The 21727-nt window shown below is 39.4% G+C and overlaps 1 protein-coding gene across 1 annotated transcript; it reads left to right on the top strand.

Moving 5' to 3' along the window:
* The first annotated feature begins 1651 nt into the window (after positions 1-1651).
* On the top strand, positions 1652-20947 carry Olfm4 (olfactomedin 4). The gene is made up of 5 exons (XM_048340584.1): positions 1652-1849; positions 5977-6129; positions 11843-12055; positions 13025-13184; positions 19998-20947. Exons 1-5 carry the CDS (start codon positions 1652-1654, stop codon positions 20792-20794), a joined length of 1521 nt encoding a protein of 506 aa, XP_048196541.1. The 3' UTR covers positions 20795-20947.
* The last annotated feature ends 780 nt before the right edge of the window (positions 20948-21727 follow it).

The raw sequence follows: 21727 nt of genomic DNA, 5'->3' as shown, positions 1-21727 counted from the left end.
GAAAAGGCTGGCCTGAGAAGATACCTTGAGTGGCTCAACAAATGTGTTTCACTCTGGAAAGGGAATAGAGGCAGCAGCACATTCCTGAGTGGGGGAAACAATGTGGACCCTAAAATTGGAGAGATTAGTCTCTCTGGGATGTCCATTCAATCCTCTGAGTAGAGAGCAGTGTGGAGTGCTGGACCAAAGATAAAGACTTGCCTTTTCCTTCACTCTCTTTTTATTTTCTCTTTAATTGTCTATTCATCCATTTGTAGTTTTCCTGTTTGTCTCCTCCCCTGAGTTTCTGAATAGTGAACTGAAAATTTAGGACTTTCTCCCATTAGCATTGTATTTATTCTGAGAGCTCATGGAATCTGGGAGGTTAAGCTATGAAAGGGCCCCACAAACCACATCTTCCCAAGTATTCTTAGGATAGGGTAGCAATGAAGAGGGGCTGGATCTGCTTTCCTTGTCTTGAACCTAATGCCCTTACAGGCTGATGGAGACTTTGGGAAATGAAACCACAAACTGACTTTCATATAGCACTTTGAAGTTGACAAACCATGTTGAACACCATGTTCCACTGAATTCTAATAACTTAGGAATTATTACAGGCCCAGAGAGTCCAAGTGACATCCAAGGCCACTAAATTATAAGCAATAGAGCTGGATTTTAGTATTCAGTAAACACCATTGGCACACTGCAGGGAGAATGGCAGAGGTCACAAGGTATGTGCATGTTAGACAGATGCAAAGGGAGCCTGAAGCCCAGGATGGGGGTGGGGGTGGAGGGTGGGAGTGGGATGAGAGGGAGAGCTAGATGAAGAAGCCATCCTATTTCTCATTTGCATGAATAGTAAGCCTTGACTCTCCCAGCACATAGGAAGCCTGAGAGCAGTGGAGGTCACACAGACTGCTACTAAGAGCAAGATTCTCCCTTGGGAGGAGTTTTGACCTGTTGGCCTGGGGGAGTAGGCACTCAGCCCTTAGGGATTGCTTGTTTACTTGAGTTCTTTCTCTCCCCTCCATCAGCCCCACAGTGGTGCTTGCTGTGGAGTGCAGAATCTTGTCTGGATTGCCAGAGAGCTAAGCCTTATGGGTCTTGTCTCCAGAATGAAGCTGTTTTGAGAGAGAACTTGGTTCTGTATCCAGCATTGCAAGGGACAGTAAGAGACAACATGGACAGTGGGTTCTGAAGAGGGAAGCCTCAGATGCTCTAGGGGACAGGGGGAGTGGTTTGTTGTCTAAAGAGAGCCCCTGCTGTGGAAAGCAGCCTTCAGTAAAATGCAACATTACCCCTAGAAGTAATTCCTAGGCCAAGGATTTCAGATTGCTTCTTGTTCCCCAAACCTCCAAATAGTCTCATCCACAAAGACTTCTTTGATCCCATCTCTTTCAAGGAAGTACCCAGGTGGAAACCAGATTGTGGGCTTGAATGGACACATTTGAGTTAATATTTGGCAGGGACTAATCTGGATCTAAGGGCAGGTCACAGAGTGGGGCTCAGTGGCAAGGTGTGGACATGACTCAGGTTTCTGATTTCTGACCCTTCTGTGTCCTGTGGTTGCTTCCTCTTTCCCCACAAACTGGCCATGGGGAAATTCCCGTTAGACACTATAAAAAGTCCTTGGGCTGAGAGCAGAAGTTAGCAGCTCAGCCTAAAGGACAAGATGAAGTGGAATCTTGCCTTCCAGCTGGCCCTTCTGTGCTTCCTTAGCCCTGCTGAAGGAACTAGGAGACCTCGGATCATGGGTACTTACCATACACTGTCTACAGTTCCAGCTCAGCCTAGGCCTACAAAACTAGTTAGAACTTCGTGGGACACACCCATGACCACTTCGTGGGCAGCAGGTGGTGCTGTGAACAAGGTGAGGAGGCTGCAGAGCCTAAGTGAGCTAGCTAGGATCATTTCCTTTCTCTCACTGTTTTGGGGACCTGAATACAATTTCATGGATGGCTAGAGGTGGGAACTCTAAAAGATTAATGATACTTTCTGTTCACTATAGGTGCCCTGGAAATGAATTAAAATCTAAGTGAAATAATTAAATTGTTAGTTGGGGAATTTGGGGGAAAGAATCTATGTGTTAAAGAGATTCTCAAATCAGATTGCATATTAAGACCATTGGTCAGGGGGAAGACTACAAATCTAGATGCCTGGGTTCTGGTTGGGACAGATGACTAAACATCAGGTATTTTAAAAAGTTTCCCCAGGTGATTCTAATACACATTCCATAAAGGCACGGTTAGGAAAATGGACCCCGTAAGCAGCATCTCCAGGAAAGTTTGTTCACCAGATTTGCTGCTGCATGGAAGGGACCCTGGAAGGTTTTTTAGTATGTTCAATCTTTTAAAAATATTGTTGTTGCTGTTACTATTATTATTATTAAGTAGTTGTTTGTAAGAGTTACAATTCCATAAGTCAGATATGAGTACAATTCTTCTTGGCCAGTGTCACCCCTTTCTCCATTCTCCCCCATTTTTCTTCTCTCATCCTTACCCTCAATTTACCTAGTTCATTTTTTATATAACGTATATTGAATACACTGACTACATTTGCTTATAATGGTTTCCTCCATTTCTGGATCCCACCTCCACCTTGCCTATCTTCCAAAATAATGATAATAATTCATTATAAAGCTTTGCCACCAATAAAAAATCCCATAATCAACATTAAAATAATAGAAAATAAAATTTGGGCTCAGGAACAGAGGAATTCAAAATGTCTATTGTCTGGTAAATAGACAAATATTTAAAAGTAGATAAGAAATGGTAGTTAAATTGTACTTAGAGGTTTTGATTTCCTTTCTAGTTTACTTATCTCCCTGTGGTGAGTCAGTATCACCTTGCCAGCTTCCTTTTATGGTGGACTAGGTGTCAATCACACTATAAACCTAATTTTCTGGGGTTGGCTGTCAGTTTGATGAGCTCTTAGCAAAGTGGTGGAAAACCCTTTTTATAACTGTCATTTAACAAGTTCCAAATGTATCATTTTCTGTACTTTGAAAATGTTGAGTACCATTATTTTATGCCTTGAGTCTTTGTGGGCACTTAGACCTGCCTGTTAATTAGAGCCAATTGCAACCTTAAATCACAAATGTGAGTCGCACCTTCTGGTGTAGGGTTGAGGCACCAGATCTATGTGAGCTCCCCAGAAAGGGCTTCTTCAGCCCTCATCTCACAGAGGATGGAAAGGCCCAGTGCCCTGCTTCACACAGTAACTGCCACCATGGGGACCACAATTACTCCTGTGCTTTTGTCATGGGGCTTTGGGGCTGGTTGGAAAAAGGAAAAACAAACAAACAAAAAACATTATGGCTTTTGTAACAACTGTGGGCCTAATGGGGATGGGGTGGGTGGACGGTCTTAGTCATCTTCCAGCACCAGAGCTTGTCCTAGTGTAGACATTAGTACATGTTAATTGAGTACATGCTGAGCGGGAGTCCAGTACTATAGTGTGTTTTCTGAGGCATGCAGGATCCTATTTGCCCTCCACAAAGAAGAGAAGGGAGTCACAGATCCTTCCAAGGGCCAAGGGGACAAGCACTTGTCTTTGTCTCCTGTTCTCTACATTAGACTCACGTAGAGTTTAAGCATTCACCACAGAGAGAGACTCATCACCATTAGCTTCATTGTCTTTGAATTCAAGAAGCAGAAATATCTCTAATGGGAGACACTGATCAAACTTATGGACCATTTTGATGTCATCTGAGCATGCTGGGCTGATGATAAGCAGGCTGGAAGCCGAGAATCCACAGCATAGGGACAGAGATGTTCAATAGAAGCCAGTGGAATGGCTGTCAGCAGGACTCATAATTATTTGCCTGTCTTTCAGGTGAACTTCAAGACTAAAAGTTGTTAGCTCGTGGTTCCTAGTTGACTGTCTAGAGACTTTTGATGAGATCCACTGTTTCTTAAGTTGACAGAGATTTTCAGAAAACACTAAGAACAGTCCAATTCTGTCTTGTGCAGCTAATTAATATCCCCTTGTCAATTGTAATGCAAGATATTCTTCCTCCTCTCTTTTCTTCTTTACCAGACAGTTATTATAGGCTAGTTCCTCAAAAGTTCATGGTAGATGGGTTCTTGTTAAAGACTTGACATGCTTAAGCCAGAACCTTTCTCTCTTTAGACAGAGTGAAGAAGAATCACCTATGACAGGCTCCTGGTATATATTGTCTTATTCATCCCTGACAAAGATCCCTTCCTCTATCTACTCTACTCCTTATCTCATGTGCAACATAAACCTGCTTGTCCTTCCTCCTTATCCCCTAGTCCTACATGTATGGGGGGTGATTGGAAAAGAAAATCAAGATTAATGTCAAGAAAGCCACTGAGAGTTTTTACACACACACACACACACACACACACACACACACACACACACACACACACACACCTTAAAGACAGTCCAAATAAAAGACAAAACCAAATTAATTGGAAGAGTCTTAGTCTTCCAGAGGTCATTGATGGGATAAGTCTTGTTTCTAGAAGCATCTAGGCTGAGTTTCTTTAGGAGTCATGGAGGTCAGGAGACATTGAATGCATAAAGCATACAACCTCAAACACTTGGTTTGAACTTAGAGAGACCTGGCCTGAGTTTCTTCAGACTCTGAAAACCACTTCTCTTTCAGAGATTCATAAAGAGCCCCTTCAGGCTGAGGCTCCACAGGTGAGCTTTGGGCTTATCTTCAGATGAGATCATTAAAAGGCACAGTTGGTTTCGCTGCCAAGAGTGACTCTGTAAGGCAAAAGTAGCAATAAAAAAATGTTAATTGTGCCAGGATCCCCTTGGGGTAGTTCAAAGGGGACAAAAGAAAAACAGGATCTTTGGAACCTGTCATTTTAAAATATGCAGTGGCACCAAAGGCACCAAAGTGTGAGCCTGAATATCTTAAAGAAACATCAAATATTTCAAAATGACTTTTCTGCAAATGGTAAGCTAGAGAACTTTGTTTAAGAAATTTGCACAAAACTCAGGGTTCATATACTGTTCAGATTTCTTTTTCATTATCTTTTTTTTGTGGTACTGCCCCAAAACACAGTGCCTTGAGCTTGCTAGGCAGATCCTCTACCACTTAAGCAACACTCTCAGTCCTTTGCTTTGGTTATTTGGTTATTTTGGTTTCTTGGTTATTTGGCTTGAATTGCAGTCTTTGTATTTACCCTACCCATGACAGGCATTTGCTCCTATCCAAGCTTTTTAATGGTTGAGACAGGATGGGATCTTGAAAACTGTTTTCCTGGCCTAGTCTGGAACTATGATCCTCTTATCTCAGCTCCCTGAGTAACTACATTACAAACAACAGTCACTGTGCCTGGTTTATGCCACTCAATTTTTAATCAATGGCAGGTTTATTTCCACTTGAAAGAATATTATTTAGATCATTTCCAGGCTGAAGAGAAGATATGAGTTTGCACTGAATATTTTCACAATAGCCCACATCTTTGCTCCTTTCTTCATTCCTGTATGATGGAATTGGATTGGGGTTGGGGTAAAGATGAAGGAAAGAAGGTCGAATAATACAAGGAAAGAGGAAGTGGTAGTAGCTGATCACCTGCCATGTGCTTGTGGCTTGGCATATAGGACTTGAGGACAAACCCTACAACTAAGCTATTTCTCTGAGGAGGAACAGATTTGAGGAAGAGTCCCACAGAATGGGTGGTAGAATTGAAAGTCAAATGTATGGCTCTTGTTGAATCTTTATTATTCATTCTTTGCATAGAAACAGTAATGATGTCCTTCTAGACTCCTCTTGAATGGAAAGCCTTCCTTTTGCTTAAGGGTGTTAACTCCATGGATTCATGCAACAAGTGGAGAACCAGTATCGGTTCCTTCCTGTGATCCTGTTCGTTTGTGTATTGGACTTCACTTGCTTGCCTCCTGGTGCTCTTTTGACAAGCCAATTTCTGTCATTCCTGTTGCCAAAAAAGAAAAAGAAAAAAAAAATGTCATTTTCCAGCTTGTTACTAATGTTCACCTTGTTATTATGTCCAGCCGTTTTCTAATTTCACTGGCTATGTGAATGACCGTGGGATCTGCCAGTGTGCCATCTCCCTGCCAGACACGACCTTTCCTGCGGATAGAGTGGAACGCTTGGAGTACACGGCGCGCATCCTGTCTCGGAGGTTTGAGGCAGAACTTTCTAAAGTAAGCATTTACTTTTCAGGCAATATCTTGATGAGGACAAATAATTAAATCAGCATAAAGCACTTTAGAGGAAATTCAGGGACATTATGAGTTCTTCACCTATCTAAGATGGCATGTTTGTACCTTGTGGGAGCTGTAGCATTTATTTCACAGGATCCCTCAGAGTAAAGTAAGTGAGAGTGCAGGAAGGAATCAGGATGTAGGTTATTTGGGCCGTGGGAGCACCCACCTCAGGGCTGTGGTCCTGTACTGTTGGAAAGGGGTCTTAAGTCCTCTCTACAAGTCTCAATAATACATTTTTTATTTTGTTTTCTTGTTTCTTCTTCCCTTTGTTTACTTCTAGATCGGGTTGTGTTTTCTTTAGTTCCTTTGCTCCACAGTCCTTAGTTCTGCTCTATCTTACTTTTCCTATTGATTCTTTTTGTTTTTTTCTTCCTTGTGCCTCAGTCTTGCCTATACATTTAAAAATTTCTTTCCCTTTTCTTCTTTAGTCTTTCATTTTGTTGTTATTTTGGATTCTTTTTGCTCCTCTCTTTCTTGTATGTGATCCTGTCTTTGTCTTTCCTCTTCTTCTCCTTCCTTGAATCTTTTTGTTATCCTCCTTTCTTTTTCTTTTTCCTTTTACCATCAATCTATCTACCTACCTATCTACCTGTATAATTTGTTTTCTTTCGTTCTTGTTTTTCTTGATGTTTGCTTTCTATTTTCACAGCAGGAACATTTTATTAGTCGTGTCTAGCATTAGACCAAAATTAAAGGCTTCCTTGGGAATTTAAATCAAGAGTAATAGCTCTCTCAGCCTTGGGAAAATCTTAACTACAGCCTTCTACTTACTACTTCTTTCCAGCCATAGGAAATTATTCTAAAATGTTTACCTTTCTCTGAACTGGCTGCAGTAATGTGATTCCGTAGTCCCATTTTGACCCCTTCCTGCTTTTTAGCCAAGTTACAAATCAATTAGAAAGACTCCTATTTTATACACAGGTGAAGTCCAGGCTAAGGTATAATCACATTATGCATTATTTAATACAATCCCATTAATTTGCAAGGAGATCTGGCTTTACTGCAAGATTCAAAAATACGTTTTCCTGGGCAATTTAAGCTTAGGCACCTCCACATCCAACATCGTTATCTTTTAAGGCAAAAATTATGGTGAGGCTGAGACCCTACTTTCAACTCGAATTGGTAGATAAATATTCTAAGTTTAAATGAGTGTCCAGGAAAATGTGTTTGACTACTCCAGAAACCTAGCTTCTTAAGTAATAAAATGTCCTTGAATTAATCAGCAGAAAAGGCACAGCACTAAATTATAAATTCCAACCATTAATATTCATAGCCTTATTCTAGCATAATCAAGTGCAGATAAGAAGTTATGCATAAAAACATAACAAGTAGAGGAAAGTCCTAGGTAAAGATCTTTTCAGTTGGAGTCATTTGCTTTGAAATAGTGGAAATCAATGATTTGCATGTCATCTTTGCTGCCAGGAGTGTGAAGGGCAGTTTGAAATCTCATGCTGCTCCAGGGGAAGAAGTGACTTGCCAAATTTTTGAATACACGACATTTAATTCCAGTGCTGTAGGGTGTGCGTGTGTATGTTAGAGGTGAGTTGGGGCATGACATCTGCTTTGATAATAGTTGGAAAGGAAAAAAATGCCGAGTAGGTGGGCAACTGAAAGTGGCAATGGCTAGTTCCCCCTCCCCCGAATTGTGATGGAAGCCAATAAAGGAATTTACCTGCCAGCTGGAATTTGCCTAATCAATTTGGTAGGAGAGGTGATAATAAACAATGATAACAGAAACAGCTTTCATTTGTGTTGTAACAAATCATTTCTAGTTCTATTTTCTTCTCAGACAAGCTTTTAACAGAATGAGGCCAGGTGTCCTTTCCATTTTGGGGGATAGAAAAACTGAAGTTCCTAAAGGTAAAGGAACTTGCTCCTCATTGTTCCTCTTGTGGCTAGTTAAGCTAGATCAGGAATTTGAGGCCCAGCTTCTTTTCCTCCTGGTCGGGCTGTTAACTTCCTCTCGTGCAGACCCAAGAAGAGATGCAGTAGGTCGGTAATACCTTCAAATCCAAAGTTATCTCTTTAGTTCAGGGCTTTTGAATTTCCAGGTGAATTATTGTAGCTGTCCCTAGGTTGCCTTGGAAATCATCATTTATCAAGGGACTTGGGGGAATGACTGTATTGGGCAGACTGGTCAAAAAGGTTTTTGACTGCCTTACATTGATTCATTATCTGTCTGTACACAGAGAAGACAGAGAGCTGCCTCTGCATATGATGTTGAAAAATTTTCTACTTTTATATCGTTTATGACATGTCTTTTTGTGACTTCACTTAGGGAGAGGATGACCAAAAAGGAGTTTTTCTTTCTCTGGAGGCTTATGGTCTTTGGGGCGAGTTATTAAAAATGACATATTTGCAAATAGATCCTCATGCATGAGAAGATTGAGGCAGTCTGGGAGATATTTAGACAAATCCTAAACAAACAACATTGATTAAGCAATGATTTGTGCAGTGAAATAAAATAAATTAAAAGGTCAGTTTGGAAAACACTGAAGTCACAATTTCCTAGTTAATTTCTATAATTGATAGTGCATCCATCAGCTAGGCACGCAATGGATCTTATCTTTAGTCTTTACAACAATCTTGCAAGCTAGGTGCCATTGCCCCCAGATGGGGGAGAAAACTAGAGGCTTAGGGAAATTAGGTATATGCTCACTAAACACTGAAGTCAGATTGGAGCTCAGGTAGGTCTAGTATCATGCTATCTAGTAGCATGTTTTCATTGTTATATAATCTTCATTAACCTAATTGCATTTACTTTTTAAAGATTTGTAGAAAAGTAATAGGACGCTGTAAATTATGCTTAGTTATGTCAAGCAATCTGGTAATAATTATGATCACATGTTTTGAGGCATTGGCTGAAATATGAATTGGACTAATTCTTTTTTTGCCAGTCCTGGGGCCTTAAACTCAGGGCCTGAGCACTGTCCCTGCTTCTTTTTGCTCAAGGCTAGCACTCTGCCACTTGAGCCACAACGCCACTTCTGGCTGTTTTCTTTATATGTGGTGCTGGGGAATTGAACGCAGGGCTTCATGTATACGAGGCAAGCACTCTTGCCACTAGGCCATATCCCCAGCCCCTGGACTAATTCTTTTGCTTACTAATGTAACATCCTTATTTTTTACAAGGTAAGAAATAATAGTAACTACCCCCAAACAAATGTAGTTAAGTGCACAGCAAACAACAAGAAATGGAAGTTCTGAATGTTAGGTTGGTGGTTTGAAGAAAAGTACATGAGAGTTTTCTAACACTCTGACCTGTAGCAATGCTGAACTTCTAGGTAAAAAGCAGTTGATACAGCTATGTGCTCTCTCATGGCTAGACCCATATTCTTAGTAGAATGTTCTACATACTCATCCTTTACATAGCAATACCACCTACCCATCCCCGCCCTCAACTGTGACAGCCAAAAATGCAATCAGATATTGCTGAATGTCCCTTGTTTAGAACCATTGGTGTAGTTCTGGATATTTTCTAGAAATGTGACAAATGTGCTAAAGTTCAACAAGGGTCTATAATATAGAGTATCATGACTAGGTAAGGTAGCCTGCCTAGCTGGATCTGTATCTCCCAGGAAGGAAGAGCTGGTCTGTTCTCAGATCTGTTAATGCTGTTGCATCCATTCATGTGGAAGGTTGAAACTAATTATCAGCTTAAATTAGCATATTTCTCACTGTAAAATCTTTCTGGTCCACTTTTCAAAGTCTCTCTTGCCTGGATAATTCCTGGCAAGTCTCTCTGGATAATTCCTAAACATTGAGCTCTCCTCTCACTGCCAGCTGAAAGAACTCTTTGGCCTTTTTTTTTTTTTTTTCCCCTGGGACGGATTTTTGAGAAACTCTTCATTCTGTTGCTGGATTCAGGCAGGTGCAGTGAACATTCTCAGAGTTCACATGCTTTGGGTCATGTCTTAGTTCTCTGTGAGAACCGGGGAGAGACCCATTTTATTTAGCAGAGATGACTGTTGAATCACTCATTTTTGCAGCATAGCAGCTGTGATGTGCCCTAGAATGTTCCAGAAAAGCTGAGAGTGTTTTATTTATTCCAAGAGTTGGCAAGGCCAAATGCCAACGAGCATATTCATTTCTCAAACTTCCAATGGATTGGTACTTTGTTATTATTATTTTACAAGAGGTAGGATTTTATGCCCAATTTATGTAGAAATTGAAATGTGGTTACCGTATATTTGTGGAGAGCGGAACTTGTTTGGGTTTTACCGACCCCCCCCCCCCCAATGTCACAGCTTTATCAACCTCAGAGTGATGGCAAATTTGATGGCAGTGAGCATTGGTTGCCCAAGGAGATACACTAGCAGTGCCAAGGGCTGCATTTTCAACTTTCATTAAAATCCTCTTTGCCTGTAGCCCTGGCCCTTTAGGTCTTTGGCTTATGAGTCTATTCTAATTTGCACAGTGGGGTTAAGTGGACGGGCTAAAATGACAGAAGCTAAGGCTGCCTTTGGTATTAGAAGGATTAGGGGTCAACATCTGGCTTTGAATTCGTTTAGGCATTGTGGATCAGTGACTCGACATTCGTACGGTTTGGAGAGATGTATCACATATATTTAAAAATTTTAAAACCAAGTTAGATCAGCAACTTTTAATGAGCAGGACTTGAAAAAGCTGTGACATTTCTTTTAGAGAGATCAGATACAGAAAGTACCACCAACTGTTTATTGAAATACCCATTTGGAGATTCCAATTATACATCAAACCATTAAAGGAATTTTTGGAAGTATTCTAACTTAATGATCAGACATTCAAATATATGCAACAAATGTGTAATTTAAAAGTCTGATTGCAATGATCAGTTCTTAGAATAAATGTGAGCTCCCTTAATGCAATGCACACTTTATAATTGCACACACACTCACGTATTGTATACTAGATTGGGTCTTTATGCCATTTTGTAGAAGGCAGAGGGGCTTAAAAATCATTGCATATCATTAGCAAAGAACTACTGAGTGCCTTTCTCCCTTTTCTGGAAAATTCTTTATTTAGAACAATGGTTCTAACCAAAGAAAAAGCAGTGGTTATGATGCTTTAGTTCCCAGAGAACATTTAGTAATGCCTGAAGACATTTTTGGTTATCATAAGCAGGGTGGAAGTGTAGGTACTGGTATATGAACAGTTGAGTATCTTATCACACATATCAGGGCACCCCAAAAGAAAGAAATCTACCTAAATTATTAGTATTGCTGTTGTTGAGAAATTCAAATATATCGCAAATGCAAAGAGAATAGAGCTGGCAAGAGACTGATTCAAACCAGTTTATTCTGGGGAGGTAATGTCTCCAAACTTTAAAGTGAAGATTAGCATAAATGAAGATTCAGAGACAAATGGATTTTGGTATAGGTAAGTACAAAATCTACCCCGAACTATAGTAACATGCTCTTTTTGTCTTATATTTAGATAGACTAAAAATGTGGTTGAATATAATTTTTGATCCATTTCTTTACAAAAACCAGTGATTGATAAGAATCAAATCATTTTTAAGGTTTGGTCAGTGGAGGAACCTTTTTATATACATATACACATATATACATACACATATATACATATGTATACATATACATGCACATATTTACACATACATACATACATACATATCTTGAGGATTGAGTTAAGTTTTTTGCTTCCCCTTCAGGTGAAGGAATATATCCAATCAATCAAAGTGTATGAAAAGAGACTCGTAAACCTCACTGTCCGAGTAGGGATCATGGAAAAGGATAGCATTTCTTACACAGGACTGGACTTGGAGCTGATCAAGATAGAAGTTAAGGAGATGGAAAAATTGATCGTAAAACTGAAGCAGAACTTTGGTGGAAGCTCAGTTATTGTCGACCAACTGGAAGTGGAGGTAAGGAATGAACTTACTTCTCAGAATGTCAACAATATATTCTCTTTAGTGACCATGAACAAATGCTGGGCCTTCAAACTCCTCAGTTCTAATTCTGTTACTCTCTCATGACAACATGATGCACTGTACATTCTGTTCTTGATAGAAGCTTGCCTATTATCATATAAGTTAAGCATATTGAAATCTCAGTGACTGAGGAGTCAAGTGTATTAATGGTCACAATCCTGCTCAGAAAAAGATGGCCTTTCACATTCTTTATAATGGAGATGACCTAAGTCTGGACAATTGTCCATGACCATGCTAGAACTTCTTTGATCTGAATTTATCCTTATGGACCTAGAAATCTACAAATTACCTAATTGTGAACATATTAGGTCTGTTTCCTCTCTTAAATAACCACCTAATCCTTGACGCTTCTTAGAATTATTTTCACCTACTGGCAACCTTCTTTAAGAAATTTCTTACATGTTTTAGATCTATGGGTAAAGCCCATCACATGAATGTTATGGTTGGATAATTTATATCAATGAACATTTACTAGCATAGTGAGTGATAACACAGCCTATAATTGAGAATTCTAGTTACATATTTTAGAATTTAAGATTCCTCTTGCCCTCATTGTTTGTTAGAAACTTAATTATAATACAATATAAGTAAACACGAGTTTATAGGGGAAGGTTATTAGAAATGAACTTTAATGGACATTTGTAGATGCCTAGAATGAGTCTCAGCTCTATTATTAGAGCTGTTAAAATCTTTGCCATTTTCTTCTTGTCACACACATCTGCCTGAGATGTGACAGGCATTCACGCTAAACCATAAAATGTATTCTTCCAAATGAAACCATTCAGAAGAATCTCTGGTGTATTCTGCAGCAACATTTCACTAAATGACAAATTCAGCCCCTGGAATGTTTATGAAAGAAATTGCACAATAATATAAAGTCACTCTGAATTTTTATTTCCTTAGATAAGGAATATGACTCTCCTGGTAGAGAAGCTGGAGACGCTCGACAAAAACCATGTCCTTCAAATTCGTAAAGAAATCTGGACTCTGAGAAACAAGCTGAAAGAATGTGAGGAATCTAAAAGGGAACTGAGTGCTGTCCCTCTGCCCCCCCCAGCTCCGGGTAAGCATGCCATAATTCTATCACTTGAGTCAAGCCTTGTCATGAGCTATGCATCAGGACTGCAATCGTTAGAGTTCTGAGTTTACTTCTCCATGTTCTAAATCCTCCACCTCAAGTAATTCTGCTGGTGAGTCTTGTGGCTCACGGAGGAAGGGCACAAAGAGCTGATTGAAATAAAATCCGTAAGTTACATATATTCCCTTTGTATTTATTAAGAGAAAAATGCTCTCTGTGGTGGTAGGGGAGCTATGCAGGGAGGTAAAGCCTCTGGAATCTATGTATGGCTTCTGTTTTCCTGTACAGGCTGGACTGGCTGATTTTCTCTGTCAAGCTGGGCATAGGGCCTTGATTCTCCAGCTATCTTTCTCTCTCCTTCTGAACTTTTTACTTTTTCTTGTATTTTTCCCTTTTGTGTAAGTTGAACATTTGCTGTATCTTGGGTGCCTAGGTTCTGTGTCACTGAGGATTAAAGAGGAGCAAAGAAATGGAACCTTTCTTGGAGGAATGGGAGGTATCTCACTCTGTCCAATGATTAGAATATAGCACAGAGAGGGTCCTTTGTTCAATCTGAATGGAGACAGTAGAATGGAGGCCTCAAGAGCATGGCTGTGAGCTCAGGGCAAAGCTCAGAGCTTCCCAGCTTTGTGGCCGCATGAGGAAGGGAATCCTTAATCGCTTCATTTGTAAAATGGGAGAATAGCAGTAGCTACCTTGTGGGGTTGCTATGGAGATTAATGAGACAATGCCTGGGAAGCTCAGGGCTCTGTAATCAGCACTCACAACACTAGCAATGATATTATTTGACATGAAAGCCTTGCTGTGAACAGAGGCAGGGCTAGATCTTTATGTAGCAAAGTTCATTCTTCCAGTCGCCCAAATCGTAGCATTCAGACTTGTCCTTTAGGTTGTGAGCATCTCTGCCTGAATCCAGATGGTCTCTTTTAATCATATCAGGCAGCCTTGGTTGTATTATTATTATTTCTCATCTGTATGATCTTTTGCTTTGGGACTATGAGTTTCTGGATACTTATCAACACAGTGGTTTTCTTTTTAAGGCTTAATAGATATGGGCATAGTTGTAAGGCCTGCTGGTCTTTTCAGGGTACACTTTCTTCTACGGTTGAAGATCTGCCCTAGTCTGACATACAGAGGATGTTTAGGGCAAAGATCACATGTGTCTTTTGTAACCTACTGGAGCTGACTTAGTCTGGGGCTGGCAGTATAACTCATATGTTGGAAATGAAAGTTGGTGCTGTTGGTCCATGAGGGCTCATGGTGGCAGCAATCAAGGTAATGTGACAACTTCTGACAATAACTAAGCAAATCTCCCTCTCCCTGAGCAAATATCTCATGGAATAGGTTTTTCTGACACAGTTGATGGTGCATTCTTTAGAATAAGGACTACTGTTGATGAAGAAAGCACATTTAGGGCCATGTACCTTAGCTCCTCAGTGTTTTAGAGGAGAGGACATGAGTGGCAAGAATGCTGCTTTTTCTGAAGCTCTCAGTAGTTAGAGACAGAGCTGAAATGCCCAGATGTGAATCGTCAGTCATCCAAGGATGATATTGGGGGGGAAAATACATTGTTTAGTATCTAAGGAGGAAAACCAGTGAGTCTGTTGGATTCTTTTTTGTTAGAAATTTATTTTTTCCTCATAATTTCCCCTAGGCCATCACACTTAACATTTGTGTGAACGCTCTCAGCCCAGCTGTGTTGTTTAAGCAAACTGAACCCAGATTTTCACTTACTTTCCCACAACCTTGGCTATACTGGACCTCTGCCAAGTCGCCTGGCCCTCCTCCAGCTTTGTTCATATTATATTTATGATGTTTATATTAAACTGACTTTTTGTCATGTTTTTAAATCAATTTCTTTCACTTGCTCTCTTTCTGTTTGGATTGGTTGATAATGCAGAATTGGAAAATCCCCAGACACCACAAAGTTGTGAGCCTGTGGAGACTTTAATTAAAGTTACTCACTATTATGGGACTTTAAAATCTGGCCTGTCTGCTTTTTTCACTGCAGAGTTGCACAGAACAAAAAAAGACTATATGCAAGTCTCAGCTATAAAGTGATTCTGCACTCTCTGGGCTCCTCCCTTGTGGCTGCGTTTACTAACCCTGTGGTCAGCTTGAACTTAGAACCAGCACATGTGTTTTGAGTTCAATAAAATGCACTTTATGCCTTTTGGGGGGGTGGCAAATAGCATCGTTTTCTGCTTCATTTCATTGAACTCTCCTAATTTAAAATAACTGGCCTCTACTCATTTTTTTCCTTATAACAACCGACTTCACTCTCTATGCTTTCCACCTCCTCCCCTGATGTAAATGACTCCATATTTGCAAGATGTGATAAGTATGCTTAGGGATCAGTCATCATTTTGCTTGGGGATGGTAGGCCCTGATGGTTCATGGTGAGTGTTCAGTACATGGTTAGTGATTCCATGGGATATGGAAGATACAGGGTAACCTGTTAAAACCCCAAACTTAGAGAAGAGTTTTGAGAAGAGTCTAATGAAATAATCCAGTCAATTTAGGCTTGCTTTTATAATTATGATAATTCTAATTACCTAATTCTTATAAGTTAATCATAGCCTTCTCTTGATTCAAATGAAGTTCAGTTGCCCCAGGTGAGAGAACTGAAGGAAACAAAATTAAGTTTCTCTTTAAGTCTGTATGTCTGGCTTTATTATTTATTTATTCATTTTTGTGCTGGTATCAGGGCTTGAACTCAGGGCTCTATGCTCTCACTTGACTTTTCTGTTCAAGACTAGTTTGCTCTACCACTTGAACCATACCTCTAGTTCTAATGTTTGTTTTTAAAAGAAAACACTATCAACCATGACAGCAAAAACAAACAAACAAAACCCAAAAAAGCCCAGTGAGAACCTTCTGAAATGTCATGTCTATAGCTTCCCTGGATATTTTCAGACCACCCAGGGCAGTAACTTATGAATTTTGTGATAAAGAGATTTGGCAACCAAAGCAGGGCTTGTGTGAAGGCTTCCTCTCATTATGCTCTGTGGCGTACATAAGATATTTTTTCAACCTTAGCTGTGTAGCCAGGCTAGTGTTTGTGAACAAGTAAATTGAGTTTAGGTGATTTGATTAATTTTTGGTTCCTTTATTCTACAAAGATAATTCTGAATCTCTGTGGAGATGACCCTATTCTGGGTACTGGAATTACTAGGGTAGGTAAAGAAACCTTCAGAAGCCACTACTCAGAAAGGGAGACAGTCAAGTAAAATTTCACCTGTAACCTTATATGATTGTAATGATGGGAGTTATCATCTTGAGTTGTACTTACAAGCCTTCTCTCTATTCTTTCCAATAGTCCTGCAGAATAGCCATGATTTTTCTTTTAGCATAAGGAAACAGAGGCTCAGAAGGTGAAGCAACTTGTTCAGAGATACATAGCTACTAAGTAGTAGAGACACTATTTGAACTGGAACTTGTCTGTATTTTCACTGCACCAGGCTGCCTTGCATAGCTGCTCTAATGGAGGAGCACACCCATGATTTCTGGAGTAATAGGACTGTTCTAACAACATTTCTATCAGACTGATGTCTATTACCTTTGCTTTCCTGCTTATGGAGAAGCTGAAAGGGTACTTTTGTTCCTGATAGTTCCATATTATGTTCTCTTCCACCAGGAAATGCAAAATAATTAACTGGTGCTTCAAAGTTTTGAGATCAGAATCAGAATAGGGCCTTAACTTATACACATATGAGAAAGAGGATAAAAGGATAAGGGGGGAAGAATAATAACATGGACAGGAGAGCACTTAAGAATGTGTAGGAAGCAAAGGAAATCTATTAATGAGACATTCCATTTTATATTTTCACTAGGTACAATTTTAACTTTCTGGTCATCTTATGAAATGATAAGCTACTGTCATTATTATCATCAGTAGTAATAGTACTAAGATGATCACCAATAATAATAGTATTATGATGATAATAGAACTATTGTAATGAAAGCAATAATAATAATAGGTACATTTTGAGAAATTCATTTATCTAAAGATTATCTAAAGATTTTTATCTAAAGATTATGTCTCCACATATGTGGCTAGGGCAGTTTGGATTTTATCTTTAATGCTTGAACAACATATATATATATATATATATATACACACACATATATATATGTACATATTTATCCTAACTTTTCCTGAAATATTTAATTATAGTTTGGGGCATTTTCTTTCCAGGAAGGCAAAGTTCAATGAAGCAAACATCTCTGAAACCTTTTAACCTGAAAGTAAACACACAGCTTCCTTTCACTTTCTCATAGTGAAATGTAGTTGAATAAATTTCTCCAGAAGATATTTTAACTAGAAAACCTAGTTTGTAGCATATGGGACTAGAACAGTTTTTGTTATCATTAAACTGAACACACCGCTAACTTTATTTTAATAATTCATGCATTGTTTCATAAATGAAAGCAAACAAGCATTCATCTGAGAGATCATTTTTTAGGAGAAAAAATAATAATTTATAATATTATTTATTATTTCTTTAGTAGAGAGCAGTCTCCTAGCTGAACACACAGTGCTTTTTTTTATTTATGAAATGGGGCATGCATTATTAAAATAGACCCAAGACTGTGTTCTGTTTAATGGTATGCAAAATTATTTGAGGCTGGGTACAGAGTTGTTTCATTTCTCTACCTCTTATATGGTTGGCTGGCTTTCCTACCAACTGTGGAATTCTGAGAGCATTTAAGGAGCACATATCAAAAGTCCCAGCAGATTGAAAAATAAAAGCAGGATTTCTAAGGACCAGTTCTACCTCTGAACAGAACTTGAGTGAGAAGGGATGAGGAAGGATTCAGCAAGGAAAGGAATGCATCTTTCCATCTTAGGTTGAGGCAGTCTCGCAAAGAGTTTGTCCCATCATTTCCACAGTACTAATCTCAGGTGATTCTCAAAATCACTGCTTTTGGTTCCACTCAACTGGCCTCCACGTCTCCTTAAGTCCCCCCAGGCATATAAAACTAGATCCAACTATTCAAGGTCCATTCCTTCCTTCCTTTACCTCTTTGATCTGAGCAGCAAGATGAAGGAAAATGACCTTAAATGTACTTGAAAAGTTGAATTTTTATTTGATTTTTGGTACCTTTGGTATTGTATATGTTTGTCTGAATCTAGGAGGGGAGAAAGAATATCAAAATGGTGAAACAAAGGGTGAAAGGTGAACCAGTGCAACAGCAATACTTGGAGGACAACATGCTGTAAGCCAACTGTACAACTCAGGGGTGGGGGAATTGGGGAGGAGGTAACAAGTTTGACAAGAAATGTATTCACTACCTTATGTAGGTAACTATAAGCCCTCTGTACATCACATTGACAATAAAATTTTTTTAAAAGAATAACATAGGGCTGAGGATATGGCCTAGTGGCAAGAGTGCCTGCCTCATATACAGGAGGCCCTGGGTTCGATTCCCCAGCACCACATATACAGAAAATGGCCAGAAGTGGCGCTGTGGCTCAAGTGGTAGAGTGCTGGCCTTGAGCAGGAAGAAGCCAGGGACAGTGCTCAGGCCCTGAGTCCAAACCCAGGACTGACCAAAAAAAAAAAAAAAAAAAAAAAAAAAAAAAAAAGAATAACATAGTCATTAAATAAAATTTCAATGAGAAGGCTGAAACAAAAAAAAAGTTGGATTTTCTTTATTACCCAATAAACCATCAATTTCTTACCAGTTTTTTTTTAAGCGAATTTGTTAAGATCCCAGAAAATATATGTTCAACTCTTTGGATAGTTCTTATAAAAATACTAGGAGAACTTTATTTCATTTTTTATAGCTTATAAATGTTTTGGGTTGGCAGGCATTTCAGAGGGAGTGAAATGAGAAGGGCCAGTTGCCCAGCCTGAGTCATTTACCCAAGTGTTACGGGGAATGTCGATTCAATAGACCAGCACATCTGGTCCCACTTGGTTGTACACATTGTGACAATGACTCTTTCAGAGTAGCAGGGATGAAATAGTTCCCTGTCATTCTATTGCACGGTAGCATATGGGTTGTGAACAGCAGGACTCTGTGTAATTCTGCAGCAAGATGGTCACCACATGATTTATAGGATGGGTTATGCACTGGGCACAGAGCAGGCAATACTGCCCTAAAATAACTTTAAAGGCTTCTCAAGGCTGAATTCCCACTACTATAGAACCATCTTTAAGATGGATCTATAAAATGCTGTGTCCTAAAATTGTTGTCCTAAGATTATCTTGGAGCAGGACTGGTACATACTGTGAATTTGTATTTGGGGATCTCAGGAAAGGCACAATGTGGAAGGACATGGAGACTTAATCAGGATCATCTTTCTTTTATCACAGTTCTCCCTTGGGAATGACCTCTCTGATAAATAGCACCTTCTGGCTTCATGGAAATAGGGGAAGATCTGGGATGATCTTACTTTTTGATTTCTTCATGAGAAAAACAAATAAGTTTCTGGAAAGTACAAAAGCTTTCTGATAGGTGAAAATAAATTTATAAAGGCTTCACTTTTCTCTCTCTGGGATCTCTAAACTTTAAAATATGGACATGGGAAGTGTCATTATCCCTGGGGAAGGACTGCAAATCCATCTGTGGACATAGAAGGTCGCTCTTTGCAGGTCTAACAGTGGAGTGGGTTTGCCGCCCTGGGACAGGTACCATGAAAAGTTGTGACTTTTTGACAGCAGAGCTGCTGTTTGCATTGAACTTTGACAGGAAAAATATCGATGGATGCCTTTGGTTCTTAAGATGCTAAATGGTTGATCACTCATTTTCTCTAAGAATGACTTTTAACATTGTTTCATGTCTGTACAGGGAGCTGCGCCCATGGTGGTGTGGTGAACATCAGCAAACCCTCAGTGGTTCAGCTCAACTGGAAAGGATTTGCCTATAAGTATGGTGCCTGGGGTCGAGACTACTCTCCTGGGAATCCTGAGAAAACTCTGTATTGGGTGGCACCTCTGAATGCAGATGCAAGAATACTGGAATATTACAGACTCTACAACACACTGGATGATTTACTGTTGTACACACATTCTAAACAGTATCGGATTGTCTATGGCCAAGGTGGTGGTGTAACAGTTTATAACAGGAACATGTATGTGAATTGGTACAATACTGGGAACATTGCTAAAGTTAACCTGACTGACAACACTGTTGCTGTAACTAGAAATCTCCCTAGTGCTGCCTATAATAACCGTTTTTCATATGCTAATGTGGGTTGGCAAGATATTGACCTTGCTGCGGATGAACAAGGGCTTTGGGTCATTTATGCAACTGAAGCCAGCACTGGTAATATAGTGATTAGCAAACTCAATGACACCTCACTCGAAGTGCTAAACACTTGGGTTACGAAGCAATACAAATCATCTGTTTCTAATGCCTTCATGGTATGTGGGGTCCTCTATGCCTCCCGTACTTTGAACACCAGAACCGAAGAGATTTTTTACTACTATGACACAAACACAGGCAGAGAAGGCAATCTAGCCATTATAATGCCAAAGATGCAGGAAACCATTCAGAGCATTAACTATCACCCTTTTGACCAAAAACTTTATGTATATAATGATGGCTACCTTCTGGAGTATAAGCTGGGTTTCCTACAGGAATAACAGGGAAATCTCTAGATGGTAGAAATAATTTTTGTTGAACTTCTCCACTTACATAGATATCTGCTGGAGAAGTGAGTTTCTTTAGTGGTATTCGGTAAGGATAGTTGCCCTGAACTAGAGAGCTAGGATATTTGTCTTAATTTGTTAAGTTCTCTTGGAAACCATCTGCCTGTAGTGATGTATTTTCCATCTTCCAGGGTGGGGTTATGAAATATTTAGGGGCAATATGAGTTTAATGATGCATACAGTGTGGTAGTCTAGAAATTAAGTAACTTAAAGAGGACCCTAAGTATGGTTTCTGGGAATTCTTTATATATGTTTGCTCAATGACCAGTCCTTAACTTCTCAAATTCTTCAATGCCTGGGAGGAATCTGGGGCTTTATGTGGCAGATTACAATTTGAAGTTGCTTTAGAGACTAAATCTCTCATTCTGTTTTTCTCATTCACTCCTGGAATGATGCTTTGTATCTACCAGAAAAATAAAATTTTCATGTGATATTACATCTGTAAAGTGTTTTGCATTTTCTAGAGAAAGGACTTTTTATACATTAAATTGTACACTGCAATAAAATCTTCGAAGGCTTTTCATATGAATAACTTTTTTTCCTTCTCTTACTGTCCACCCATGTAAGAGTCAGTATAATCTTCTACCTTATAATTTTATTCCAAAGACAGCCCAAGAGATGAGAAACAAACTTTCCCACTAATTCTGTTTCTCTCTTGCTTGCTTCTTATGGTAAAGAAATCAACCCATTTTCTATGGAAGCCAAAAAATTAAATTTACTTTTGTTAGGTTACAGTAGCTCAGACGTGTAATCCTAGCTCTTCAGGAGATTGAGATCTGAGAATTATGGTTTGAAGCAAGCCTGAGCAGGAAAGCTCATGAGACTCTTACTTTCAATTAACCAGCACAAAGCCAGAAGTGGAGCTAT

The sequence above is a fragment of the Perognathus longimembris genome, chromosome 3 (genome assembly GCF_023159225.1).
Source record: "Perognathus longimembris pacificus isolate PPM17 chromosome 3, ASM2315922v1, whole genome shotgun sequence".
Taxonomy (NCBI): Eukaryota; Metazoa; Chordata; class Mammalia; order Rodentia; family Heteromyidae; genus Perognathus; species Perognathus longimembris.
Note: the sequence above shows the minus strand (reverse complement) of the source record. Positions and strands in the feature narration are given on the sequence as shown.